Source organism: Hemiscyllium ocellatum, chromosome 4 (assembly GCF_020745735.1).
Source record: "Hemiscyllium ocellatum isolate sHemOce1 chromosome 4, sHemOce1.pat.X.cur, whole genome shotgun sequence".
In the NCBI taxonomy this organism is placed as follows: Eukaryota; Metazoa; Chordata; class Chondrichthyes; order Orectolobiformes; family Hemiscylliidae; genus Hemiscyllium; species Hemiscyllium ocellatum.
The window spans coordinates 75194487-75210787 of record NC_083404.1 but is presented as its reverse complement, the minus strand read 5'-3'; the positions used below and the strand labels follow the sequence as shown (position 1 = coordinate 75210787).

General features: G+C 40.0%; 1 protein-coding gene across 1 annotated transcript in view; it reads left to right on the top strand.

The window, feature by feature from the left end:
* LOC132815213 (regulator of G-protein signaling 20-like) overlaps positions 1-16301 on the top strand; it is a 99218-nt gene that overhangs the window by 45451 nt on the left and 37466 nt on the right. Inside the window, exon 2 of the mRNA XM_060824027.1 lies at positions 1644-1730. Within this exon, the coding sequence (XP_060680010.1) occupies positions 1644-1730 (87 nt within the window). The remainder of the gene's footprint in view (positions 1-1643; positions 1731-16301) is intronic.

Sequence of the window (16301 nt, the reverse complement as noted above, 5' to 3'; positions counted from 1 at the left end):
AAAGAACACAATGGGAATTTCTTTCCACCAAGACTTATTAGTTGTGAAATTTCCCATCAAAAATGTTGTGGGAAATGAAATCTATGTCATAAGAGAAATTGATAATGATTGAGAAATTGATAATGCTCACTATCCACATCATCAGCTTATCCATTCAACAAATTCTCCCATTTACCTATTCAAAGACTAAACTTTCCATCTGGCATGTCAGTGCCAAAAAAGGGCCTTCTGCATTGATCATAGATCTTTGTATGGAATCTTGTGCTAAGGGAGTTCTTCAGAATGCTGCATTAGAATTCAGATCTTTATAGATGTAAGCAGGTGAGTGCACAGTTTTCTGACTGGTCAGTATTGGATCCAGTGATTCCAAAGCCGATTGGAAGATTTGGTTTGATTAAGTAACCAGCTTTACAGGTTAAACAGTGAGATGATAAACAAGAACTAAAATTTGTCAAAGGTCAAATCATTCTGAACTGCTTGCTTATGCACGTCTTTTGTCTCTGATAATGTTTACAACACCCCAAACAAACATTTATGGGCATATTGGTTGATATAGGCAATAACCAAGACACTAATGTGTCCAGCTGCAGCCTCACAATGGCAAAGAGCATCCTCATGGGGTAAATAATTCGATCATTCCAGTCACTTCTTTATCCAACTCATGCATCTCCAATAAAAATTAAAATAATTATTACTCCAATGTTATTATTACTGCATGTTAATTGTGCCCCAGATAATTACTACCTATACTAATCAATGGTGAGGTTACAGTTAGATATTTATGTTGAGTTTGGAAATATTTTTCTGGTTCCATGAGAACTCTTAATTTTTTTAAATATGTCTCTGTGGTGGCTGATGACTGATTAAAAATCCAGGGGAAAGCAGACCCCAAAATTTCCCTTCAAAAATGTTGTGAAAAATGAAATCTATGTCATCAGAGAAATTGATAATGATTTTTTATTTAAACATAAAAGGCCAAAGCAATGGAATAGAGTGAAGAGCTTTGTCAGGGAGAAAGCATACAATCAATGGACTGAATAGATTTTTATATTGTTAGTTTCTAAGATTTAATGTTGTTAAAGAATTGGAGATAGATAGATAAAGAGACATGAAAGGTGGACAGAAAGAATTACATTTATGTAGAGTGAGTGACTGGCAGAAGAAAGAAACGTCAAGGAGACATAACCTGATATAAAAGGGAAACAGAAACAGGAGGACAGCTACAACAATAGAAAACCAGTGAGGCACAAATACTTTACAGAGTGGATGGCACCAAAAGGCATGATTCTTCAAAGAGGAAGAAAGAGATAGAAATCTATGTATATCTATTTTTGAGCAATACCATGAGAAATCAAATATTGTATATTAAAAATAACAAAAATGTTTCAAATGGACTGGTTTGCTGATTTCACAACATGTAATGAGTGAATACAAAATGTAATCTAATTTTCCTTGGCCAGATAATATTGGTCTTGAAAACTACTGTTCTTGTTTGAAGAAAAAAACTTTGGAGAATTGATCCAATCTTCATTTTCAGTAATTGAGAAGATTAGTGTAGATCAGCCTGAATTTCTTTTGTGAGTGACACCATTGGCATCTGCCTCCTGTACCCAGATAAAATGATTCTATTTACTACCTTGCAGTCTTACTGTTAGGAATGAAGATGATGAACGAGCAAGAAGAATGTCTCAGGAAGCTAGAGGAGAAAGCCTGCCAAACTGTGAAGAAAGGTACATTATTCTTAACCAATTTCTTCTTGCACTGAAACTAGTCTTGTTCTGTACTGTATATTATTGAAACATTATGAGGTGAAAAAAGCTGTATTTTGCACCACACAACAAATATTTTATGATTGTGACTCTGATCCTGAAACTCTATGGTTTTATCCCTGAGACTGGATCTTCAACTGAACACAGTAGGTACAGTTTATTTTTGGTGCTGAGAGAAAATAAGTGGTAGCAGATCAACTTCCAATTACACACCACCAGATATTCCTCTCCATTAGTTTCAAGAAAAAGGTCTACCAAATGCTTCTGCAATGAGAACAGAAAACATTACAATTCATTCTCGGAGGGTCATGAGTGTTTGGAACTCTCTTCCTTAAAAGGCAGTGGAAGCAGAGGTCTTTGAATCTTTCGAAGGTTATTGTCGATAGAGGTAAATAAGAGGGTAAAAGGTTATTGGGGTAGGCAGCATTGTGAAATAATCAGATCAGCAAGATTATATCTTACTGAATGGCAAAGCAGGTTCAAAGGGGCCAAATAGGCTTCTGCTAACACGTAACTCATGTATTAGTATTCAAGAAGAGAAAAAACAGACTGATCAGAATGTATGCCTCTTCATGCTTGCTTGACCATTCAATAACACAATGGCTATTCCTCAACTTCAACTCAGATTCTTGCCTCTTCCAAATATGGCTCCACACACTTGGAGTCTAAAAATTACTTATCCTAGCCTCAAGCTTTCAATTCCGGAGCATTCACAATTCTAAGATAAAGAATACCAACCAATCATAACTCTTTTAATGAAAAATTTTCTACTGTCAGTCCAAAATAATCATCCCTTTAAACTAAATCAGTGCTCCCCATTCTAAGTAAAACTAAAAGAACTGTAGATGCTATAAAGCAGAAATAAAAACAGAAATTGCTGGAAAAGCTCAGCTGGTCTGACAGCATCAGTGGAGAGAAATCAGAGTTAACATTTCAGGTCATGGGACCATTCCTCAGAATATTCTGAGGCAATTTCTGTTTTTGCCCCCAATTCTAAAGTTGTCAGCTAAATAACATAAACTCTCAGCAGCAATCTTCTCAGAATGTCATAGGTTTTGATGAAATCAACTCCCATTCTTCTTAGCTTTAAAGAGGACAGATCATGCAACTTATTTTCTCCTAATTGGATAATTCTCTCATTCCACAAATTTATCTAGTGGATAAAACATCTTTATGAAGGCAACTATATATTTCCTTCAGTATGGAGACAAATGCTGTACATCATACTGCAGGTATTGTCTCATCAAAGTTCTGAACAATTGCACCAAGCCTTTCTTATTCATTTTTAACTCCCCTGCAATAAAGAACAACATACCATTTGTCTTAGTAATTGTATCACCCTGTTTCTTGTACCTAGTCCCTCTGAACATCAACAGTTAAAAGTTCCTCATTATTTTAAAACTATTTACCTTATACTGAAGTGAATAACCAAATATTTCCCCAAGTTATACTTCGTTTGCCATATTCTCACCCTCTGTAGACTTGTTGTGCTTCCTCAAAGCTTACTTTCCAACCTAATCTTATACCATCAGCAAACATTGGTTCATTAGACTCAGTCCCTTCAATTAAGTTAGCACTGTACCAATTCTTGTGGCACCGCACCAATAACAATATGTAAAATTGAAATTGAAACAATTATTCATAGTCTTTGTTTTCTGTCTTTTAACTAATCCTCTATTAAAGCTAATAATTTTCTGAAGCAAAAGGTTGAGGGAATGCCAGCAATGAAGACGTCTTAAAAGGCTGTTGAAGCCATGAGTTGAATAATCATATTAAGCAAGAAGTGAACTTACGTCTGTTTTATTGATCTGGTGAAAAACATTAACTGAAAAAGTCTGCAGTGAATATGCAACAATTTTCTGAAAAAAGCCAATAATGGTGGTGGCTGAACAGGAGGCTTTTGTGTGCAGATAGGAGTAATTCTACATTGAGATCTGGTGTCTGTAAGAGTATTACTGGAATAAAAAGAATGAATCACTGTGATGTTTGTAATGAGATTATTCCAATAGTTCTTGTCAGATATAACATTGTTCACATTTTATTTTTGTGATAAACTTCTATATTCTTTTGTAAAAATTACATCGACAGCCTTTGTAAATATGTTCAGTGACTGACCTTCACAGTAAACAAAAAGAAGGTAAAACCTATGGTCTATCAAGCCAGATTTCACTCTGGGATCTGACTTGTCCAATAATACCATCAGTTAGGATCATAACATAGGCTTTATTAAATATAATTGTTTTTAAGACATGGTGAGAGAATACTTGTTTCTGAAGTATTAGAGACTCAGGCTTCAATTCCACATGATTTGATATGACTATGCTATAGATCCTTTCACACATGCTCAATAGCTACTGTATACGTAAAGATATATTAACCCCTCATTGTACAAACACTTACTTAATAACTTCCTATAATATTTCACTCCTTCCCTTCCTGAACTGCAGTGTTACTTTTACTATCTCCTACTTCTTTGGGATCATTCCGAATTCATTGTACTTCAGAAGACCCCAACCAATCCATTCACGATTTCTGTAGCTTTTAGAACACTTGGACATGTGACATCAGGTTCAGTGGATTTGATGACTTTCAACCAGTTAATGTCTCCATATTTTTACCTAACTAATATAAGTTTGTCTTAACCAGCACATAATGAACCAGCATACTCAATAAACCAGTAAAAATTATATACCTCAAATACCAGACGTTAACTGTATTATCGCAAAGTCCAAGTATAGTAGTTAGTTGAGGGTGCAAGTGAGCTTTATTTAAGCAAAGTTGGGTTGCATTATTATTTAAGTGATTTTATGCTGTAAATAAATTATACCAATGATTCTTATACCCCTGCAGTATGTTTCTATTACATAATGTGTGTTTTTACATTGATTGTATGGATCTCTAGATTACCAAGATATTTTGTCAACCAGCACACTCCTAGTTCCATAGGTGCCAGTCAATAAAAAGTTTGCTGAATTCTGCATTCCACACAGGGAAGGCAATGGCCTAGTGATATTATCACTGGACAGTTAATCCAGAGACCTAGATAATGCTGTGGGGACCTGGATTTGAATCCCACCATGGCAGATGGTGGCATCTGAATTCATAAAGAAGAAAAATCTGGAATTAAGAGTCTAATGGTGACCATAAAGCCATTGTTTGATTGTTGAAAACTCCACCTGGTTCACTGGGTAATTAAGGATGGGCAATAAATTCTGCCTAGCCAGCAATGCCCTCTTCCCTCAATATATCCTAATTCCTCACAACTTTCTATTTCTTTTAAAGTTCTTGTTTCTATGTCTGTATTTCCATTTCTACAACAGAGAACCCAAACAATGAACATTTTTATTTTCCCTGCTCTGAAGTCAACGTAAATAACATAGATAAAATTAGGTACGGTAATGAAAGACAAATTGACTTAACATTAATTCATTCATCCAGAAAGGATCTGCTGCATTTGTATCCTTGAAGTAATAAGTTTGTAATTGATTTAAGTGCTCTTGCTGCCATTATTCTGCCCATATGTTTATTTGTCCAAAATTTTCATTTGGTTGAAAGTCATCCTAACAGAAAGTTCTACATTTATTATCTTACAAATTTTAATCAAAGATGTTACAGGTTTAATTTTTAATTGAAATACGCTATCATATATAATAATATAAATACCATATTTGGTAGCAGGGTATTTTTGGATCTCAGTGGTTTGTCATCCTTGCCCTTTTGTGATTCATCACAGGCCCAGGTGAAGTTCTATGTTCGGGACTCTATGTCATGGCCAATGGTGGAACTATCAAATTTTCAGTGGGAATGGCAGAGAGCTGGAACCTGAAAAAGGTCTTGTGTTTCTGAAAAAAAGACACATATTTTATTGAAGTTTAATGTCTTCATTAGGGCAATTTGCAAGAATACAAATTCAAGGTGAAAACCACATTTATCCTTCATGTGGGAAAAAACTGATAGATTGGCAAATGTTCGATAGAGGCATTCCACTGGGAAATGTTCAGTGCAGCAGTAGTCAAGTGCTGTACTATCAAACAACTACATGCACTTCTTCTACAAACACATGAGGAAGATAGTGGAAACCACATTATTTATTCCTTTCTCTTGTCATATTGTTTATAGCTTAATAAAGTTGAAAACTGGAGGTTCTCATGAGCGACTAATAAAGAAAGTGCTGGATGACGAGGCATGAACAAAATTAGGAAGAACCTGTCTGTGGCAGCCCATTGTGGCAGCACGATTTCTTGACATCAGGACCAAATGTGTATCCTGTGCCAGCACCTGTCTGAAGGCAGACCAGAACAGCTAGTTTTGTAGAGGCAAACCCTACTTAGTTATCTCTGAGCTTATCATTGTTTAAAGAAAATAGTGATGGGGGTGAAAGGATTCTTGATGCGGGTGGCTCAGTTGCAGGGTTGGCTACTCTGGAGCTGCAGCAAATCCCAAAGGCAGGTGCATGTTGCTGAGGCAAAACATTAGGATGCCTCAATGTGGATATGTCCTCAGAGAAACTAGGCATGCAAGAATGCATGGTGACTGTGCTGCTCCCATGCATCCACCTCCTTTTTCTTATTTAGAGATAGATGTCAGGATTGGGTGGTGCTGTCAATAATACCTTGATGCAATTCTAAATTGATCAGGTTTTACTGCATTTGGAGATAGACTGCTGCATTATCTGCCATAAATGTGAATGCCATGCAGGTATCTGTGAAAATCCTAACTTCTGAACTAGTAATGTTGTAAATATCATTGAATGCCAACTAAAGTGATCAGGCCTAGGCGTTGCCAAACAGATGTCCTGCACTGAGATGGCTATCAGTCAAAAACCACAAACATCATCTTTTGTGGTAAGCATGGAGCCAGTCAGTAAAGCGTTTACTCCAATTCCAATTTAAATTACTCTTCTTGATACCAAATAATACAATGTTGTCTTAATGTTTAATATAGTCTTTTTTAGGCAAGAAATAATTTCTTTTGTCCATGTTTAGACAACAGTGTAATGAATTCAGGTGATGAGTTTCCAAGACAGAACCCAAAATGAACATCATTAGACAGATTATTCATAATTTAGGACCAAAGTTTCCATTTTTGTTGATGGTGATTTGTGAAGTGAGATTCAAATCACTAGCTTGCCAAGGCTTGGAGAAACCTTTCTCATGCAATTTTCTGGCATTGGCACCAGGTTTGAAGCCCAGCTCCACATTTCTTCAGGCAATACCAGTCAGGAACTTGCCCTCACACTGTGGTACACAAACACTATCATTGACAACATGGCTCAGGAAGCAAGCACTCTCCCTGTTTTGCAGAAGCTGTGGAAGAGCCAGCTGCCCTTAATGCCGACTGCCTCAAGCAGCCAGGTCACCAGAATTTTTTGCAAGGCGAAAATTCTCAATTAGACAGAAAAGACCATGGCCTCATGAGGATGGGGAGGCCTCAATGGCCAACTGACCCATAATATTCATTATTCTGTACTGTATTGCTCCCCCAAAGACCAAAGTGAACTCATACTTAATCTGCAAAAGTTTTTTCTTCCTTTTAAATACCTAATTCCCTCTCTTCTCTTATGCAGGCAATGGTGGCATCCAGCAAACCTCTGCCAGAAACAGGTCAGCACCCAGGGACCTCTGCTTTCCCTTTACCTCTGAGGAGGAAGCCACTGAACACTTAGAAGATATCCCAGCAAGGCTTTCACCTGGACCCTCCACCACTCAGAGACTTTCTCACCTTTAGTGAGTTATGTAGATTAGACTCAGGAGCACACATTCACATGTCTCTGCGGCTGGGCAATGAAGAAACACTCTAGGTCTCTGGCACTCAGAGAACTGCTGAGCCCTAAGTAAATGACAATCCCACAGTCTCAATCATGAATGACTTATAAAAGTGCATAGACTCAGGAACAGTAACAGGTTCGATGGAGGCACTGTGTCTGGATTAAAGAATGGAGCAGTCCATCAACTTTATGGCTGTTGCATGCATGCATCTGACTGACTCCATGGACAGGTTGGCGACCACCATGGAGACCCAGGTCCAGTATCTACTGGATATGCATACAGAGAACACTCCATTGCTTTAGTTATAAATGCTCGCCATAAATGGCAAGGCAAAAGAGGGAAACAAAGGAAATTGACCTATCTGCAAGTGTCTGTTTCTTGAACAGAGACAGAGTGATGCTAGCAGGTAGGAGGAACAACATAAAGAATACCCGCACAGACTTCTTCTCGGACACTGCAGAGGTGCCTGGTTTCTCCACTGCCCCTCTAACCATAAATCTTTCAAAAGCTGTAACTGAAGGGCTGAGTCTGCAGCAGGGCAGGACACTTTCATAAGCCTTGGCCCTGTAGGCCCAAATCTCCCTGGAGATGACAAAATCTTTCAGATGAAAAAGGCCAATGGAGAACAGTTCCTTCCACTCTAGCTGCAAAGTCAGGATTGCACTTTGACGTAGTAGGAGGGAGATGAAGAAGATAAAACTTATTGAAGGCACATCATGACACGGGTGATATGTTATTAAAAATAACTACTTTTGTAAATATATTTTTGTTTAAACTCTTAAAATGTGTGGTCTAATGTAATTTTTGCAGGTGGACCATGTTAAGTTGCACCAATGTGAGAAGCAATCCCATTAGATATCCCAAAGATGAAAGAAGTTGTAATCACAGGCAATGCTCATCTCTCAGAAGAAACTAACTCTTTCACTGCAGATACCCTTAGATGTCAGGGATCCTTGAACTGGGATGTTCAGGATAATAGGCAAAATGTTAATCTAGACAGTATTAAAGCTAAAGCAATGTGGAGGAACTTTATTTTTAAATTTGGAAATTTAAGATGTGAGTTACTCAGTGCCGAGTTCGTAGCCTCTGACCTGTTCTTGTAGCCACTGTTTATATATATGGCTGTTCCAGTTCAGTTTCTGATCAGTGGTAATACCTATGTTCTTGATTGTTGGGATTCAGGGATGATAATACCAATGAATATCATGGGGCAATGTTGGATTCTCTCTCTTGTTAGAGATGATCATTGCCTATTACTTACGTGATGTAACTGTTACTTGCCACTTGTAAGTCCAAGTCTCAATATTGTCCATGTCTAGCTGCATTTAGATATGGGCTGTTTCAGTATCTAAGAAATCTTGACTGGTGCTGAAAATTGTACTGCCATTGGTGAACATCCCCACTTATGACTTTATGTTGGAGTGAAGATCATTGATGAATCAACTAAAGATGGTTGGACCTAAGACCCTTCTGCAGAGATGTCCTAGACCTGAGATGACTAACCTCCAACCACCACATCAACTTCCATTGTGCAAATTATAATTCCAACCAGTGAAGAGTTTTTCCCTATTCCCACTGACTCCAGTTTTGCCACCATTTCGCCTTGATATCACATTCAATCAAATGTAGTCTTAATGTCAAGGACAGTAACTCTCACCTCACCTCTGGAATTCAGCTCTTCTGTCAATTTTTGGACCAAGGTTGTAATGAAGTCAGGAATTGAGTGGCCGTGGCAGAACCCAAACTGGACACCAGTGAGCAAGTGTTACTTTATAGCACTGTTGACGACACCTTACATCAGCTTACTGATGATCGAGAGTAGAATGATGGGGCAGTAATTGGCTGGGTTGGATTTGTATTGCTCCTTCTGCACAAGATATACCCAATTTTTCACATTGTCAGTAGATGCTAGTGTTGTAACTGTACTAGAAGAGTTTGGCTAGTGGCATAGAGGTTCTGGAGCACAAGTCTTCAGTACCATTGCTGGAATGTTGTCAGGATCCATAACCTTTGCAATATCTATGCCTCCAACTCTATCTTGATATAACGTGAAGTGAATCAAATTGACTGAAGACTGATATCTGTGAAGATGTGGACATCTGGAGGAGGCTGAGATGGATCATCCACTTGGTACGCTTGGCTATAGATAGATGTGAATGCTTCATCTTTACCTTTTATACTGATCTGTTGGGTTTCCCCATTATTGAGGATAGGGATGTTTCTGGAACATCCTCCTGCAGTGAATTGTTTAATTGCCCACCACAATTCATGATTAGGTACAGCAAGAATGCAGAACTTAAATCTGATCTGTTTGTCGTGGAATCATTTAGTTCTGTCTGTCACTTGCTACTTATACTGTTTTGCTCACAAGTAGTCCTGTTTGGTAGCTTCACCAGGTTGACATGTTATTTCTAGGTATGCCTGGTTCTGCTTCTGGCATGTCCTTCTGCACTCTTCATTGAACTAGAGTTCATCCCCTGGCTTAATGATAATGGTAGAGAAGGGGAGTATCCCAGGTCGTGTAACAATTTCTCTGCTGTTCTTGGCCCACAGCACCTCATGGATATCCAATCTTGAGTTGCTAAATCTGTTTGAAATATATCCTATTTAGCACATTCATAGTGCTATACAACATGCCAATGTGAGGTATTCTCGATGTGAAGACTTCGTATCCACAAGGATTGTACCTGATGAAGGAGCGGCACTCCGAAAGCTAGTCCTTCCAAATAAACCTGTTGGACTATAACCTGGTATTGTGTGATTTTTAACTTTGTCCACCCCAGTCCAACGCCAGCACCCCAAGTGACAGCAATACAAACAGAGATATTTATAGATTAAATAAGTGGGCAAAAAGTTGTCAAATTGAGTATAACATAAGAAAATCTGAAAGTTGTTTGTTCTGGATGGATAGAGTATTATTTAAATGGAGAAAAAACAGCAGAAAGCTAAAACACAAAGAGACTTGAGGGTACTTGTACATGAAGCACAGAAAGATAGCACACAGGTGCAACGTGTAATCAGGAAGGTTAATGGAATATTGGCCCTTATTTCAAAGGAGTTAGCATTTAAGAGTAGGGAAGTCTTACTGCAAATGTACATGGTGCTGGTGAGATCATATCTGGAGTACTGTGAGCAGTTTTGATCCCCTTACTTAAGAAGAGATTAAACAGGTTGTGACTCTGCTCATTGGAATTTAGAAGAATGAGAGAGGATCTCTTAAAACATACTGCATTCTTAAGGAATTTAGAAAGGTAAATGTTGAGAAGATGGTTCTCTTCATGAGTGAGTTTATGACTAGAGGGCATAGTCTCAGAATATCGGGGTGCCTTTCTTGTCTCAGAGGATTGAGAGACTTTGGAATTTGTTGACACAGATAGTTGTGGGGATAGAGTCCCTGTATATATATATAATGAGGTAGATGGATTTTTGATCAGTTGGGGAATCAAGGATTATTGGGAAAGGACAAGAAAGTGGACATGAGCAGTGTCGAATCAGCCATGATCCTGTTGAACTGCAGAGCAGAGTCAAGGGACTGAATGGCCTACTCCTGTTCCTGTTTCTTTTGGTTAAATGGAGACATGATGTCCAGAGTAATCTTTAAGGACTCCTAGGAGAACCATTCCACCAACTATGTACCACTGTGCTGCCACCTCTGCTGTGTCTATCCTGTGGTAAAACGGTACATGCCCAGGGATGGTGATGGCGTTGCATGGAACTACATCAGGCTACAGATTGACTTGTTTGTGAGACAGTTCTCACAATTATGGCACTAACCCCCAAATATTGGTCAGGATGGCTTGGCAGGATGGACAGAGCTTTATCACTTCCAGAGCCTTAGTCAACGCTCGGTAGTTCATCTGCTGTCATTCCTTTTTTCCTTTCTAGTGTTTAATACCACTGCATAGTCTTGTTAGGGTATTTCAGATGCCTGCAATATTTAGGGAATTGAACACTGCCAGTAAGCCAAATGATCACTCCAATGACCCAACCTTCCACATGTATCGCTCAAAATAAAAGTAGCCTGCAAAACACAGATTGCATTCTATCATGCTTACAGCTCACTGTGTACATGTGACAGCTACGAAGTATTAGGTGAAAGTGAGATCAGAGTCAAGATTAGAGTGGTGCTGGAAAAGCACAGCAGGTCAGGCAGCATCCAAGGAGCAGGAAGATCGATGTTTTGGACAAGAGCCCTTCATCAGGAATGAGGCTGGGAGCCTCTGGGGTAGAGAGATAAATGAGTTGGGTGTGGAGCTGGGAAGAAGGTAGCTAGGTGTGCAATAGGTGGATAGAGGTGGGGATAAAGGTGATAGGTCGGAGAGGAGGTTGGAGCAGATAATTGGGAAGGAAGATTGGCAGGTAGGAAAGGCCATGAGGATGGTGCTGAGCTGGCAGGTTGGAACTGCGGTAAGGTGGGAGGAGGGGAAATGAGGAAACTGGTGAAGTCCACATTGATGCCCTGGGATTGAAGTGTTCCAAGGCGGAAGATGAGGCGTTCTTCCTCGGGCGGTGAGGGAGTGGCAATGGAGGAAGCCCAGGGCTTGCATGTTCTCGGCAGAATGGGAAGGGGAGTTGAAATGTTGGACCACGGGGCGGTGAGGTTGGTTGGTGCGGGAGTCCCGGAAATGTTCCCTAAAGCGCTCTGCGAGAAGGCGTACACTCTCCTTCAACCATGTGGGAGGGGAAATTACAGTCTTTAAAGAAGGAGGACATCTGGTGTGTTCTGTGGTGGAACTAGTCCTCCTGAGAGCAGATAAGGTGGAGGTGGAGGAATTGGGAATATGGGATAGCATTTTTGCAGAAGGTAGGGTGGGAAGAGATGTAATCCAGGTAGCTGGTGTAGTCGGTGAGTTTGTAAAAAAAGTCATTGTTGAGTCGATTGTCATTGATGGAGATGGAGAGGTCCAGGAAGCGGAAGGAGGTGCCAGAGATGGTCCAGGTGAATTTAAGGTTAGGGGTGGAATGTGTTGGTGAAGTTGATGAACTGTTCAACCTCCTCACGGAAGCAAGAGGTGGCGCCGATGTAGCCATCAATGCAGCGGAGGGAGAGGTGGGGAGTGGTGTCAGTGTAACTACGGAAGATGGATTGTTCTACAACAAATGAAGTATTGTCTTCCAGTCTTGGCCATAGAATGTATTTATGAAATGCAAAGCTCAGGTGACATTTTTAAGTGTGCTTCTTTGGTTACATTTGCTTTGATGACATGGTAAGGTGGCATTGTGATGGTCATGATTCCTTGAGGCCATTATTCTTAATACGCATTATTGGATAATAAAAGACCTGCTCATGAAGTGAAGTCAGATAGTTGGCAATACTGAATACTGAGGAAAGGCCTCAAATTCCACTCTACACCTCAAGAAAACATCAATAACTCTCTTCACCCACTTTGCTTTTGGTATCAGCCATTTTATCTAATTATTGCATATTTGACTTCTGATATATGGTAAGGTTTCAACTAGATGTTCTTGTGAATGAATTTCAGGCTCCCTCTGAGACACAAGAATACTGCCCCTCGCCCTCCCCAATCCATCATGTTCCCTTTTATGTTCTTGACCCTGTGGCCCCGACGTTTTTTCTGCCTCGTTCCCTTTTCTCTTGAATAATGGAATCCCTACAATGTGGAAACAGGTCATTTGGCCCAACAAGCCCACACTGACTATTCAAAGAGCATCCCACCCAGATTCACCTCCCCCACCCCACCCCCATCCCTGTCACCCTGCATTTCCCATAGCTAATCCACCCAACCTACACATCCACAGACAGTAAGGGGCAATTTAATGTGGCGAATCCACCTAACCTGCGCACCTTTGAATTGTGGGAGAATGTGCAAACTCCACACAGACAGTTGCCCGGGGCTAGAATTGAACCCGGGTCTGTGGTGCTGAGGGGCAGCAGTGCTAACCACTGAACTGCTGTGCCATCCCTTATACAACCCCTTTATACAATTATTAATGCCTCTACTTTACCCCCAAAGCCCATGCTTTGCAAGTTCCTACGCCCTAGCTGGCACTACGCCCTACCCAAGTGGAGGCCAAAGTGAATATTGTCTATGTGAATGCATCCCAACAACCCCGACAGATTCCAGACCCTTCCTACAGTAAGATTTCACCTTTCTATCTAGAATTGCATCCTTCCATTGTAATGATTTCCTCATGACTCAATGTTATGAACCCAGGTTTAAAGGACCTGTTTTCTGCAAAACTCTGAGTCTTCACATTATCCTGACTAAGGTACCTGTAAATGCCTGACTGGTGACAATTGATCTGGATGACTATCCATGATCAACCCCTTGGATTGCAAAAACAAAACTCTAGACTCTGGTAGAGTTAAATATCCGCTGGATCCTGGCCAACCATCCAGACTAGAAACGGAGGAGTCTCTTGATTGACTGTACTCCCCCTTTCCCCCCTCTAAAAACTTCTTCCATTAGACTTTCAGATCCATTTGTTTGAAGCACATGCAGTATGTTTATCATGTGAGGTGCTGGCACATGCAGCATTGATGTTATTCAGTGACATGTTCAAGAATAAACATGATGTAATGACGATGGTAATTGCCTCTGCCAATGTGAATAGATGACACTTGCAATCTTTGCCATAGCCAATGGACTTAGCTATTTCTTAATATCACATGGTCTGAACATAATTTGCTGAAAACTAACTTCTGTGATATTGGGTATGCCAAGACAGCCCATGAAATACCAACCTGGTCCTTCTATTTAACAATGTTTTTGAGTTAATCTGTACTTTCTATTTTCTGGATTAGTGGTGCTGGAAGAGCACAGCAGTTCAGGCAGCATCCAAGGAGCAGCGAAATTGACATTTCGGGCAAAAGCCCTTCATCAGGAATAAGGGCAGAGAGCCTCGATTTCGCTGCTCCTTGGATGCTGCCTGAGCTGCTGTGCTCTTCCAGCACCACTAATCCAGAATCTGGTTTCCAGCATCTGCAGTCATTGTTTTTGCCTTGTACTTTCTATTTGTTTGCTGCAGTCAACCATCATTAGGATGGGAAATTTTATGGAGAATTTTTCTCCAGTTGGTTGTTTAATTTTCCACCACCATTAATTACTGGACATGGCAGGACTGCAGAACTTCTATCTGATCCATTGGTTCTAGAGTATTATTGTTCAGTCTATATCCTGTGGCTTCTAGGCATAGCATACATATTCCTTACTGAGTTGGCACTGCATTTTTAGGTTTGCCACATGCTGCCCATATCATTCTCTTGTAAACTCCTTTTTGAACCTTGGTTCAGCCCCTGGCTTGATGATAATGATGTAGGGATATGCCAGGCCATGAGGTTAAGATGTTGGTTGAATATAATTCTTTTGTTGTTGATGGTTCACAATGTCTCATCGATGTACAGTTTTGAACTGGTAGATCTGCTCCAAAGCTATCAACGTGAGTAAGTTGGTAATATTGATTGAGGTGTCCTCAGTGTAAAGACAAGACATCATCTGTACAAGGACCATGTGATAGTTACTCCTTCTGATAGTGTCAAGGACAAATGCATCTGACAGAAGGACTAAATGGACAAATTCTATGTTTTGCCCTTGTGTTGATATTCTCACAATGTGCTGCAAGCCGAATGTGACAGGTGCATCCTTCAGAACTTTGGCCACCCTGTTATTGAAAACCGTAGTTAAACTGGTAAGAGGGCAAAGATGATTTACAAGGGACTAATAGGCTTGAGTTATAGGGAGAGGTTGGCCAGGACAGGACTTTATTCCTTGGAATGTGGGAGAATGATATGTGACCTTATTGAAGTACATCAAATCATGAGGGACATAGATAGGATGAATGCATGTAGTCTCTTTTTCCCAAGGACGTGAATTGAAAACTAGAGGACATAGGTTTAAGGTGAGAAGGGAAAGATTTAAGAAGGACCTGAGGCACAAAGTCTTCATGCGGAGAAGGGTGCATATATGGAATGGTGTGCCAGAGAAAGTGGTTCAGGCCGGTACAATAGCAGCATTTTAAAAACATTTGGATAGACACATGGATGGAAAGGGTTTAGAGAGATATGGACCAAATGCGGGCGATTGGAGCCAGCTGAGTGGGCATGGACCAGTTTGGGTGGAAGAGCCTGTTTCCATCCTGGATTTCTCTGTGACTTTATAACTCAGTCTTGATATATTCAGATGCAGGGAGAGTTTAGAGGATCTTTAGGGTGAGGTGAAATTAGGTCTTTTCACTTAAAATAGGTTAATGTGGAGTTGAAACATTTGCCTAAATCATCTGAACCAGATAGCCTAGTTGTTTATAATAATTTCACTATTATTTACTCAAAATTGCTTATGAAATGCTGATATCATCCATTTGTCCTCCCATGTCTCGTCATTTACACTAGTCCATGTTAAATTTCCAAACACTTCGATATTTTATCTTAACTAAATTTTACTTCCTGTTCTATTTCCATAGATTCAATCTTATTTCTACTGTGATGTCTGTCAATTTTTATCAGCTTGCATTGAGCTTCTGAAACCAGTTTGTTAGATTAGATTAAATTCCCTACAATGTGAAAACAGGCCCTTCAGCCCAACCAGTCCACGCCGACCCTCCGAAGAGTAACCCACCCAGATCCATTTCCCTCTGCTTCATGCCCCTAACACTATGGGCAATTTAGCATGGCCAATCTACCTAACCTGCACATCTAATCTTAAAATAGATGAGAGTGAAATAACACCACACTCACCATATCTCCCAAACCTAGTATCACTTTCCAAATACATACTGTGCCATTGGTTTTGTATGCTTCAGAATC